The 12,515-nt window shown below is 37.8% G+C and overlaps 1 protein-coding gene across 3 annotated transcripts in view; it reads right to left on the reverse strand.

Annotated features, from left to right (window-relative positions):
• LOC115568807 (fibroblast growth factor 18-like) overlaps window positions 1-8,815 on the reverse strand; it is a 56,412-nt gene extending 47,597 nt beyond the window's left edge. Inside the window, exons 1-7 of one of the 3 annotated variants that reach the window (XM_030396411.1) lie at window positions 8,707-8,781; window positions 8,295-8,377; window positions 6,606-6,725; window positions 6,185-6,278; window positions 5,520-5,611; window positions 5,258-5,316; window positions 5,040-5,112 (exon numbers count right to left, since the gene is read on the reverse strand). In XM_030396411.1, coding sequence (XP_030252271.1) covers window positions 5,040-5,112; window positions 5,258-5,316; window positions 5,520-5,611; window positions 6,185-6,278; window positions 6,606-6,689 — 402 coding nt within the window. In that variant the 5' untranslated portion in view covers window positions 6,690-6,725; window positions 8,295-8,377; window positions 8,707-8,781. Of the gene's footprint in view, window positions 1-5,039; window positions 5,113-5,257; window positions 5,317-5,519; window positions 5,612-6,184; window positions 6,279-6,605; window positions 6,726-8,294; window positions 8,378-8,695 lie in introns of all 3 variants that reach the window. The other 2 variants (XM_030396409.1, XM_030396410.1) reach the window with 2 other exon arrangements.
• Between the last annotated feature and the right edge of the window lie 3,700 nt (window positions 8,816-12,515).

The raw sequence follows: 12,515 nt of genomic DNA on the forward strand, positions 1-12,515 counted from the left end.
ACTGTTGTGGACCAAGTACACCCCTTCATCTCAACAACACTACACGATGCCCGTGGCCCCCCAGCAGGACTATGTGCCCTGACACACAGCAAACACTGCTCAGGAACAGCTCGAGGAACACAATAAAGAGCCCAAGGTGTTGACCGGGCCTCCAAATTCCCCAGATCTCAATCTGATCGAGCATCCGTAAGACGTGCTAAGCAGGTCTGATCCATGGAGGCCCCACCCCCCAACACACAGGTCCCAGAGGATCCACTATAAAACGCCCTGGTGCCAGACACCACAGGACACCCTCAGAGGTCTTAAGTCCATGTCTTGACAAGTCAGTCGCTGCACCAGGGGAACTTTACAATATTAGGCAGGTGGTCATAATGTTATGTCTGAGGGGTGTACATCGCTCTGTTCATTGTGATGTGTTTGATTTGCCTAAAAAAAGAGATGGTGGACACCTTGAAGCCCAGTCTCTAAAATGTTCAGATCTTTCACCCATACTGTAGACAATGTGTAACAGTCTCAAGGCTTGTGCTGGAGTTATCCATGCTGCAACCTCTGAGTTCTTGGATCATCAGAGAAGCAACATTTTTGGAGGTAGGAGTGGAGACCTGCAGCCAAAAATTGGTCAGGTCCCAGAGCTCCAAAAGACACCCTTACTTGTGTTTGTCTGAAGACATTTCCTTTTTTTGACGCTGGCTTCTTTTTTAGACATTTTTGGCTGAACAAAGGAGTCTTGAATAAAATTAAACTCAGCTGCGTCCTTTTCTTAACATTGGTTCTAAATTATTCTAAATGATATTTGTCTCAAATAATTATGTCAGATTTACATGTCATGGCAATGCTATTTAATTGCTATTCAAAGATTTAAATTTAAGTTCAAGTGTCAGCTACATTCCTTACGCATTCACTCTTTAGAAAAACATTAAAATTATGCAACAAAAAACCCCCAAACTTTCAGCTGACTGCAATTGCACCTATATTCTATAATTCTATTAGGGCTTAAGTTAGAGTTTGTTGATACTATTGCGAGCAAGCACGTAATCCGTTTCAGTACAAATACCTCTTATGTACTCAATCAGTACTTAATGATATTGTTCAATACAAGGAGAGATACCAGAACCCTAAATCCGGTGATGTTTCCAGACTTCCTGTTTAAATCAAATATATCTGATCAAAAAATGAGTAAACTATACTAAGTAAACGAATCTGTATCTGATCAGCATTTGATGCCAGCGTCTCACACCCAAGGCTATGGACACGATTTTAGTTGGTACCAACAACAGAAATTAGGTTTGATTGCACAGAAAAAAAGGTAAAAAATCATATTACTAAACAAAAAAAAAAAAACTGTTCCCAGCCCTACTTTCTATAGTTTTGTGGTGTCATTGTTAAAGAATGAGACGGGATAGGCTTGTAGTTGAAGAGATAAATGGTGAAGAAAGGAATTAAGGTCATTGAGGGGAGGGGTGTGGGGTGCAGGAGTTGGAGAAACTGGAAGGGAAGACAACAGAATAAATCAACAGGTGACAGAAATGCTCAGCTGTCATCTGACCCTGAGGCAAGGCTCGGCGCTCACGTCGCAGGTATGCGCATCTGCCCTGCTTTGATCTTTTGGCTGGCACAGTTTGCGCTGGGATAGCGTGTTTAAAAAAAAGGGGGGGGAGAAATCACAAACAGACACCGGCGTAAAAATGAGGTAGATACACACATGCACCCACACACTTGCAAATGATTGTGGTAACACGCAAAACAAGTGTTCAAAGGCAAAGGCCAGGTGCGAAGCTGAAATGGCATGAGAGACGATAAAAAGGAGCAATCATATTAACAGTGGGATGACAGAGGGACAAAGATATGCAGAGTTACAGAAAAATGGGGGAAGATGTTTCCCATAACTGGTGTGTGTGTGTGTGTGTGTGTGTGTGTGTGTGTGTGTGTGTGTGTGTGTGTGTGTGTGCGTGCGTGCTTCTCTGCATATGTACTGTGGAAATGTACTGTTAATGTTTGTAGACTGTATGCATTTTTGCAAGTATGCATCTGTACTGTACTGCACTATACATTTAAGTGTACATGTCTAAAAAGTGTATATACTTTTGAGTGTGCGTGCATGCATGTCTGTGTGTTAAGGATAACACAGTGCCGTCTTGTTGGTGAGACAGTGAGAATTCAAGCAGATTACAGAGGAGAAATCCAATCATTACACCACACAGACCCTGTGTTTTACTTGTGGAAAACAGGTGGGTACATGAGCTAACAGGATGAAAAAGTTCCATGTTGTGTCTCATACAAAAAGGTGGACGGTCAGCGAGTGCAGGAATGGGAAGGGCCCGCTGGAATGATATGCTACTATAGGATACAGTCTGTGGGGGTTTGAATGATGTGGTAGAAAGGAAAAGGGAGCAGGCAGACAGCTGCAACACAGATACATTCATTTAACGCAAAAAAACTGAGGGCAAGCCCTGGGCTACCCTGACACCTGGTGGACAACAGGGGACTGGAAACTATGGTACAAATTTAAATTCATTGGCCTATAAGGACATTCAATTGGGTTTGAACACTGAAAGAAGTGAATCAACAGAGGGGTTATAAAAATCAACAAAGGAAGATCTCTCACTCAATAATATTGAAGGTAAGATTCAACACAAACATGAATCTTGACTGACAATAAACTAATCCCATTCTAGCCTCACTCTAACCACAATCCAATACAATTAATGCTCTTTAAATTCTCTGGTGTTCATATCCCAAAAAACAGATGAAGAAGTAAGGATACAATAATAACAACAATAACAACAATAACAATAATAACAATAATGTTAATACATATTACAAATATTACAATAATAAATAATAAATGGAGCCTTAGTACAGTCTCGTGTTATCTAAAAAGCTTTCAAAACATGTATTGATCAAAGGCAAACAATCATCCTCTTATATTGAGGAACATTTCATTTTTGTGTTACATGTTCTGCCTACCGGACAGAAATGGATCAATCTGCTCTAATGAACCAAACACAGTTAACATTCCAGAACATGATTAAATGTTGGTTTGTTGTATTTTTACAATACATTCCAATTTAATGTGTGATGGTGATCACACTGGGTCATGTAAGTTTTAAATCAGAGATATTGCAGACCCGTGTCTTTGCTACCTCAGTTTTCAAAAATACTCAAAACACTGTTTGTAAACAGACTGGATAATTTTATGGAGAAATATGAGTTACTGAGTGACCATCAATATGGGTTTGAGAGCAACCAATCCTGCTGTAGGTGTTTTTGTTGAATTACGTAAAGCGTTTTTATACAATTAATCATTACTTACTACTGCAGAAATTGGAGCATTATGGAAAAAGAGGTGTTACACTAAAATGGATAAGAAGCTATATAAATAATAGGTTTCAGTATGTAAAAATTAATAATACTGTGTCACACTTTGGATAAGTAACTTTTGGTGTACCACTGGGTTCGGTATTGGGAACTTAGTTATTTATACTTTATTTTAATGATATTTGTACAGTATTTAATAGGTTGAAATTAATTACATTTGCGAATGATACAACTTTATTTTGTTCAGGACCAGACATTAAAGAATTGTTGTCAACAGTAGAAAAAGAGTTGATCATGTTAAAAGAATGGTTTGACATTAATAAGTTATCATTAAATGATTGGTGATGTTTGGTGGTGTTAGGGCTAATTGTGAAATTAAATTTTTCCTAAATGGAGTAAAAATTGAAAAGAGTACATGAAACAAAATTCTTGGGAGTAATTTTAGATCATAAATTCAGTTGGAAGCCATATATAGAATATATTATAAAGAAAGTATCTAAATCTATTGGTATTATTTACAAAGTAGGGGATTTGTTGAACAATAAATGTTTGCGTATATTAAACTTCTCACTTATAGTGCCATATATGTCATATTGTGTTGAGGTTTGGGGAAATACATCCAGGACATATATAAACCCTATAATTAAACTCCAGAAAAGAGTTATCAGAATAATTAATAAAGCTTCCTATCATGAAACAACTAATAAATTATTTATAAAGTCTGGCATCTTCAAATTCTTAGACATTGTATACATAAAACATTAGAAATACTATTTCGAGCAGAGAATAAAAGTCTTCCCACCTGTGTTCAACATTTTTTTTAATTAAGAGAAAAAATATATAATTTAAGAGGGTTGTGTGTCTTTGACATACAGTATGTAAAGTGAGAACTAATGTTAAATATAGATGCGTTTCATTTTTGGGAGTTAAATTATGGAATGGACTTAGTGATGAATTGAAATTGTGTAGATCACTGTTGAGTTTCAAAACAACATTGAAAGGTAAAATAATTATGGATTACAACGTACAATGACTGAAATGTGAAATGGTTAAGAAGAAGAATTTAGAGTACATTTTTGTTATGTTCTTTTTTCTTTTTCTTCTTCTTTGTACTACTGATATTCTGGGTTATTTTATGGATTGTACAGGATAGGCAAAAATAAGCCTCGGCTTCAGCCTGTTCCTTTTTCGGTTAAAGAGTTTGTTTAAAATTTTGTTGTGAGAAAATGTTTAGTGGAAGCATGTATGGTAATATTTTGTCAGTTGATTGCACATAATTTAAGTATTTTATATTGTAACCGAAATAAAACTAATCATTCATTCTTTATAATGGGTGATATAAAGTATATTGCTATGCCTGAGTTAAAGGAAAACATTGTATATTCTGCAGCAAACTCATGTGTCTGCCCATCTCATTATTCCAATTCAAGTATTTGTATTCACTAAAGCTGTTTATTTTTTTACTCTCTTCCTTCAGCAACAAACCCAAGTTGGACCCCCCTCGCCAAAATCGGGATGTCTGCACCTCCGATACATGACTTTACTTCTCTGATTTCTACTTGTATCTGTGGACACAAATAATGATATCCTTGGAAAGTAATGCTGAACCTAAAAATATGCTGCATCATGTCCTTGTCTATACTATTACCACTATACTGTCACAATGTTTTCATGGGTTCAATTGAGTTTGTAAGATTAGTTTTAGACCAGACTAGTCTTACTTTTTTTATCTCTTTTCCGACGTTCTTCTGAGGCTTCACATCATTATCATCACTGTCGTCATCCTCGTCATCACTACAAAAAGGAGGAAGAGGAAAAAATTGGATGAATAAAATGAATAGTTATATTATTTGTGCATGTGACTGAAATTCTAGGCAGATATGTGTTGTTTCTTTGAGGCAGGTACAGTGACTGATAAACTGAAAATAAAGAAACATACTCATCATCATCCTCGTCGCTGTCGTCTTCATCATCGTCAGAATCCATCTTTAGTTTTTTCTAAATGGAAAACAAATCATCAAACTTGTAATGACGGCCTGAATGGTATTATTGTGGGATAACTATTAAACAATATACTGTCTTTTAAAGAAAATCTAACTGAATCATCAAAGGTTTAAATGCTTTCTTTAGGATACATTTCCTTCAGAGTTGAAGGCACTTCTGAAACTAAGGGAATTCAAGGAACACACTGAGGTAGCTACCAATGCAGGCTTCTTCCCCGACATCAGGCTTGCAGGTCGCTTCACAGGTGACGTGTTGTTCTCCTCTTCTTCATCCTCTGAATCCTTCACACCTTCAAAACAAACACTGGTTAGTAGAATTGCACATAGCATTGGTTGATTTGACATTTTTCTCAATATAGCTAACTTGCATACTGTTCGACTCATCAGCCTAACCAGACATTTATGCCTGTATGCCCACAGGCTTCTTGTGGTTGAGGTGATTTACAATTTTTGAAAACCCATTTTATCCTCTGCTCTGTTTTATACCAACACTGGCTGCCTTCACTACTCTGAACCAGCCAGTAGGGGACAAATCGAGCAACAACTGCTTCAATTTGCTCCTTACTTACTCACTGTTGCAATTTTAGAAACAACACTATTGCTATTATTACTGTATGCTTTTAGTCACAGTAAAAAGAGGAGCTGTTCAATTTATTTTCTTCCTGTTATTAAGTTGTCCTTTACCATGAAAAAAAAAACAGTAAATTAAGGCTCCATTAACTTCACTTTAAAAAAAGGTGAAAGTTTAATTGACCTGGAGTATGATGTGGTGAACTGAACATTAGTATGTTAAAAATGTATGTCTGTAATTCAAAGAGAAGAAATCAAATAGAAGCACTAGCAGCTGTTTCCTAAACACTCACTGACAAAATGCTGCCCGCTGATGTGAACTGGTCCAGAGCCGGACTGGAGACGGAAGGTAACAGGAGGTGTGATCTCAAATCCACCTAAACTCATCTGGACAAGAAAAAGATGACAATTACAATGATACAATTAACAAATCAATAATAATCTATAATTTGTATCCTTTTACAGGACATCATATTTGTTCTTACATTCTTCACAACTGGTTTCTGTATGCTCCATGATATGAATAAGCAAATATAAAAATAGGCTGACAGCCACTTAACTTTTACTAATTTTAGTTTAAAAATGAAAGGAAATCACAAAACTAGACATTATAAACAATACCTTTTGCCTAATAGACATTCCCTTTTCATTACGTTAACAGCATTAAGTAGCTCCTGAAATAATTAAAAGCTGTCAGTTCCAGTGTTCACTCACTGAAGGCAGGACAGACGGCTTCAGGGCAACCAGTGGAACTTTGGATTTTTTCCCATCATAAGTGAGGCCCTCGACTTCCACCATGTGGAACTTATCCTCAGCCTCGGCTCCCAGACACACCTGGAAAAGCAGCACAGCTGACTTCATACAACACCTCCATGTGTAGGAATCATCAGGCTACTGTTGTCTGACTTGATCACAAAGCATCATAAAAGTGCTGGTTTCAATTGACAATCCTTAAGTTTCTTCTTGTTTGTTCTAATAAGATTTTGTAGAAGGAGTTTTACCTCCAGGTTGAAATTTCTGTCAAATACCTGGTGACTGAATACTACAGTTTAGCTGATTAATGTGTGTATCAAAACAATCAACTAATTAATAACTGTAAGTATTGGATGTAATTTTTTTTACAGAAAGTACCATTGCTTGTTGAGGTACAACTGTATTATCAAGATATAATGTGGGGATTCAATAATTTCTTGCATTCTTTGTTTCACATTGTAGCAGTCCCATTGTTTAAGACTTGCTATGTTTTTTAGTTTGGGGCTGATTTTGAAATTCCCTCTGGACTGATTGCAGGTGATTCAGATCACCTGTGTGCAGGTGGGGAGCCTGACTCCTGATTGAGGAGTGGAAGCAGCTTGGGGCGTTCCCCTCTCAGCCAATCAGGGTGTGAGGACGTCCTTCTGTGAAGGCTTAAAGAGGTGTGGCGATGGCCCCCAGGGGACCCTCACCCTCATTCTGAATCTGTCCCGGACTCACCGAGAACCTCAGCCCCTGAGACTGCCAGCCAGAAACTCTGCTCTGTTTAGGCCCTGCTGCGTTTTCTTGGCTGCTCCACGTCGTTCTAGTGAGGAAACTGTGTTTGTTCTGGAACCCCTTGAAACCTGAAGCCCTCATACACCTTCAGTTTCACATTTTATTTAACTGGGGCTTGTAGGAGCACCTTCACTCTGATTATACCCTGAAGAGGCATTTGATTATTGGTTTATTGTCCAAGTAGCTGACACTGGACCTCCTCGCTAGAGTTACATGTGTTTTGTTTCTACTTTACTGTAGGTTTGGCTGGTCTGTAAGCATTTTACTGCCGATACCATTATTAAGCACCATTCTTTGTTTACGAAGGTAAATAAATACATGGAGAGAAAGCAGTGACAAGAAACATAAGTGTGACCACTATTGCATGACATCAGAACAACATTAGCTCTGTATGTGTCCAACATGTTAAGCTGTTCAATTACCCGTTTTAAAAAGGGCTTTTCTACTTTGGAAGGAAAAGAAAACTAAAGCTTGTTACCTGCTTCCACAAAACTTGTAAACATAGTTTGCCTGTCTTTGAAGTTTGTAATACATGAAATAAACACATGACCTGTGTTAGGAAATTACAATTAGACTGGGTGAACGCATAATGAATGGATTACATACACTGGGACACTGGATATTGAATGATCTTCTTTAAGGTTCAGTTTTGATAGTTCTTCTCTCATGCAGCAGCTAGTTTGGGAACAGATCGACCGACAAAACGGGGCTAACGACACAAATGTTTGGCCCAATCGTGACCTCATGACTCCGTGCAATTTCATCTCTTTCACTCTTTATTAACCCCTCTGATCTTTTCTTTTGGAACGTGTTTGAGCAGCATTATTCATGTGGAATATTTATTCTACGGGAAATGGAAAGTGTCTTCCTTACTGCTTTGAGTGACAGCTGTTGCTCCGTATCGTCGTCGTCTACGTCAACTTTGAACTCCCGTCTGTCCGATTTGAGGGTACAACCTAGTAGAGCAAACGATACGTGCAAGGTGTAACAAACCGCATGTCTGAACTCATCTTAAACACACACATACGTATGAAGCTGCTTGCGAGGCGGGGGTTTAGTCTGTGCTACAGCTATATATCTCCATGCCTCGCTCGGCTAACGTTAGCTAACAAAAGAGCTGAATTGGCGCGACTCGGGGCAGGCACGTTCGCCAGCTATTTGAGCTAACTTCCTCCATCTTAAAATGATTAGTGGCTATTGGTGCATGATAACATGACGACAAACTGATTGTGCGACAGAAAAATATATGGCTTTGTCGGAATAAGCGAGCTCACCAAACAAGTACATTTGTGGTCTGCTCACATCTGAGGTATCGTTCTCCATCTTTGCTGTGGGTGGTTACACTTCCGTAAACTCGCGTGACGGACATATCGCCGCGCCAATGGCGCAGCAGAACGTGCGGACGTTGCAATACGCTCGAGCCAACAGCATTTCAGATTAGGCGGGACAAAAGAAACGGAAAGTTCTATTGGCTCAACACTAGATGGCGCTGTTGTGATGAACATTGAGGTCTTCCTGTAAGTGAATAACATTATGTAAACAAACACATGAAAAATGTAAAAAGACTTTAATAACCACAATGTAAAGGTTTGACAAATTTCCCAAGTATTTCAACTAAGGCTTACTATTAGAGGATTATTAGATACATACATATATAGATCCATACACGAGTAAATGATATATGATAACACAGTTTTAACAATCTAAAGGTCTCCTACAAAGGTACATTTAAAGAATATGTTAGGAGGAATAGCACAAGGCTCATCAAGACAGACAACATAGCAGAAGAGAAGGTGGATAACTTCCACTTGTTTGAAGGTCAAGTTATTTGTATCCTCCTCATACACAGTGGCTTCCTCAACTAAGCACTAAAGCTTTTATTTTAAGATTGGGATATTCTCCCTCATGTCCATCGCTTAACGTGCTGTTTGGACTAAATAAAAGAGGCCTTTGGCCAGTGATATTAAAAGTCCAGCCCAGGGGGCAGTTGCAGTTTCTTTGAAGAGTCTTCTGCGGTTGTTAAAAATATTGATAATAAAATGGAGAGCCATTTGAGTCTTTAAGATGTATTACACATAAGAGAAATGAAATGCTAAACTGCTCACAAAATTATTGGAATCAATGGCGCTGTTTATTTTTGTGAAACAGTTAAATACAATATTTAATTGCATAAACAGATTTTTGGTTTGTTGATTTGAATTTCAACCATATAATATATATTTTTTTTTTTCTTAAAGCAATGAATATCTTCGCTATATTCTTATGTCCTTCACTACATATTTTCTAATTTCAACACAATTCCTTGCCTTGTTTGATTATAGGCCAGTAGTTGGACAGTCTTATCCACTGCAGGCTTCTGACCTTCGAGTTCAGCTTTGAGAGAAGTCACTTGACTCACTGACATACTTGACTTGAATTAATTTCTGTTGCAATGACAAAACATCTCTGGATGCAGAAGCACCTCAAATGTCTGCGATTTAATTGTGAAATGCCTTCCTGACCTAAATAAGTGTCTCATAGTGTGATAGTAACTGGCCTGTACTGAGCAGGTGTTGAGTCATCCAGCCACAGTACCAGTATTTCCCAAAAGGAATGAATTGTCTTCATGCATGCCTGAAAGCTTGAAGGCCTTAATGTGTCACAGGCCGCCAGGACACGTCTGCAGATCCTTTCTCATGGCTGATATGTCGTGCTCATGGACTCACTCAACGCATTTCCTTTGCCTGCACAGATTCCTGAAGGTGTAGGTGTGTAAAAAGATGTATTTACTTATTACATTGACTCATCAGCTTCTGTTACCACAGAGCCTGTTTGCCTTCCCACTTACAGTGCTCACTTACTTTTTGCGTTTTCTGCCTGCACATAGTCTTTAATGCAAAAATGCATGCATTCACCTGTTTGTTCAATTACACGAATGAACGCGTGCATACAGTATTTGAGTGAGTGTGCTTATGTGTGGTGAAAAAGAGTGGGGGGAGGGGGGGAGTGACAGCATGTCACGTCCACAGACTGCAGAGAGAGTTCTTCATTCTTCACTTGACTCAGCTGGAAGTGACTCCATGCTGCAGGATTTTCCTGCTACAGCATCCAACAGTTATCTAATAATCATCAATCCAAAATTTGATGACTTTGAGTTTTCAACCTCATTCCGATCCACTTCTCTAATACACACACAATCAATGTAGGTTGGCCAAAATATGAACATTTGTTAAGTGGCCTTAATGAATGTGTAGGGAAGCATACTGCTGCCATGCCAAAAAATGATGTTCCTTATTATAAAAAGATACTTTCACATATTTACGAAACACAAACTTTTCTTGTTATAACAATATTCTGTTCATCTTCTACATAAAACATTTTACATTTACAACAGGATATTGAAACATGAAAATAGTGTTGAAACGTTTAATCAAAGTAAAATGTTTCATGTTGTAACAAGATATTTTGATATTACATTATCACAATTTAACACAAAACGTTTATTGCTATAACAATAAGTTAACATAATATGAAACATTTAGTTATAACAGAATAAATACTTAATTGCTATGATAAGAAACTTATTGTTCTAATGTCAAAACACCTTGTTATCACAAAATGCTTTCATGAAATTCCATGTTGAAGTTTGGCTCGAAAGTGTATTCCTGTCGACAAGCTGTATTTATTTGTTACAGTTTCAGACCTCCAGCCACTGGATTGGATTGGTTCCGTTGTGCCATCTTTACCTTTTAACATAATAAGATAGTGTATTGTTATAACGTCATGTTTGTATTCTGATAATAATGTAAAAACGTCTTTCTTTAACTGAAAACTTTTTTTTTTCTTAACTTTTTACGTTATGAAATAATATCAGTATTGATCATTATCTCTTTTTCTGGCATGGCAGCAATATGCTTCCATAAAATTGTTTTGTGTGTGTGTATATACATAATTGTTGATGTTTGCTTAAGACAAGTCTTAAATATATCCCTTGGAGATGTTTCATCAAACCCAGATGTGTTTGTAGGCAGTTTCAGTCCTCCAGTCACGCAGATTTGTCCAAACGTGCCGCCCTCATTAAAAGACAAAAAGGCTGTGTTGAGGCCGTTAACCTCAGTTGAATTAAAAGAAATCACAGGACATGAGTACTATATTTGTTTCCTGAGCAAGAATACATTTCAAGACAAGAAAATTAAATTGAATAATAGGGGGATATTACAGCTATCACCAGAGCATTGCAGTTCTGAGTGATTCATTGGAGAGGACAAAAAAAAATGGCTGTGGGAAAATCACTTGAATACCCATGATGTAAAATGTTTTCATTTAGCCGATTGAAGAAAGCTGATGTATGTCTGGTTCAAACTTTCCATGAGAGTTGAAACTATTCAGACATCAAATGCTATTAATTTTCACCCTCTGGTGGAGCCACACTATTGTGTGATTTTCACTTTAAGATCTTTTTCCAACTGTGGTTGCACGAACAATAACCTGCTAACTGCACAGATCATTGCACATCGTAATGCAGCCTTATTATTGCCAAACTATTGATTAGAACTAACAACACAATACTTCAAAAGAATTGTTATTTTCCAAGAGACTCAAACTAACGGGACGTGGCAGTATTTTAAAGTCATGAACCATAAAAGCCTTTGTCAACAAAGCCTCACATGTCAACACATTAGCAGCAATTTAATAGCATTTGGCAGTTTGTGGTGGCTGTTGCTTTCCTCAGAAATCTTGTGGCTACAGCAGCTGTCATGACCTGAAAATGGCTGTTAGGACTGTGGACTGAAATTATTACATCTGGCATGAAGTCAAGTCAAACAAACAAACAAACAAACAAAGAGAAATATGATAAGCCATGTGTTTGTGTTGTACCCATGTGGCCTGTGTGCTGCAGATAATCCCACTAAGTAAACCTGACTCTCACGAAAGCCTGAATTCATCTTTGTCTTCCTGTAATATATTAAGAATGTGTCACTAAAACTGATCCGGTGAACACTGAAGACACTGGATGAGGTTATGGTGCTGAAAGTTGTAATGCTTTTTGTTAATGTTCTTGTAATAAGCATCAGTTAATGGGCTATAAGGCCCCTTGAGTCCTTATGATATGCT

Source organism: Sparus aurata, chromosome 18, assembly GCF_900880675.1.
Source record: "Sparus aurata chromosome 18, fSpaAur1.1, whole genome shotgun sequence".
Taxonomy (NCBI): Eukaryota; Metazoa; Chordata; class Actinopteri; order Spariformes; family Sparidae; genus Sparus; species Sparus aurata.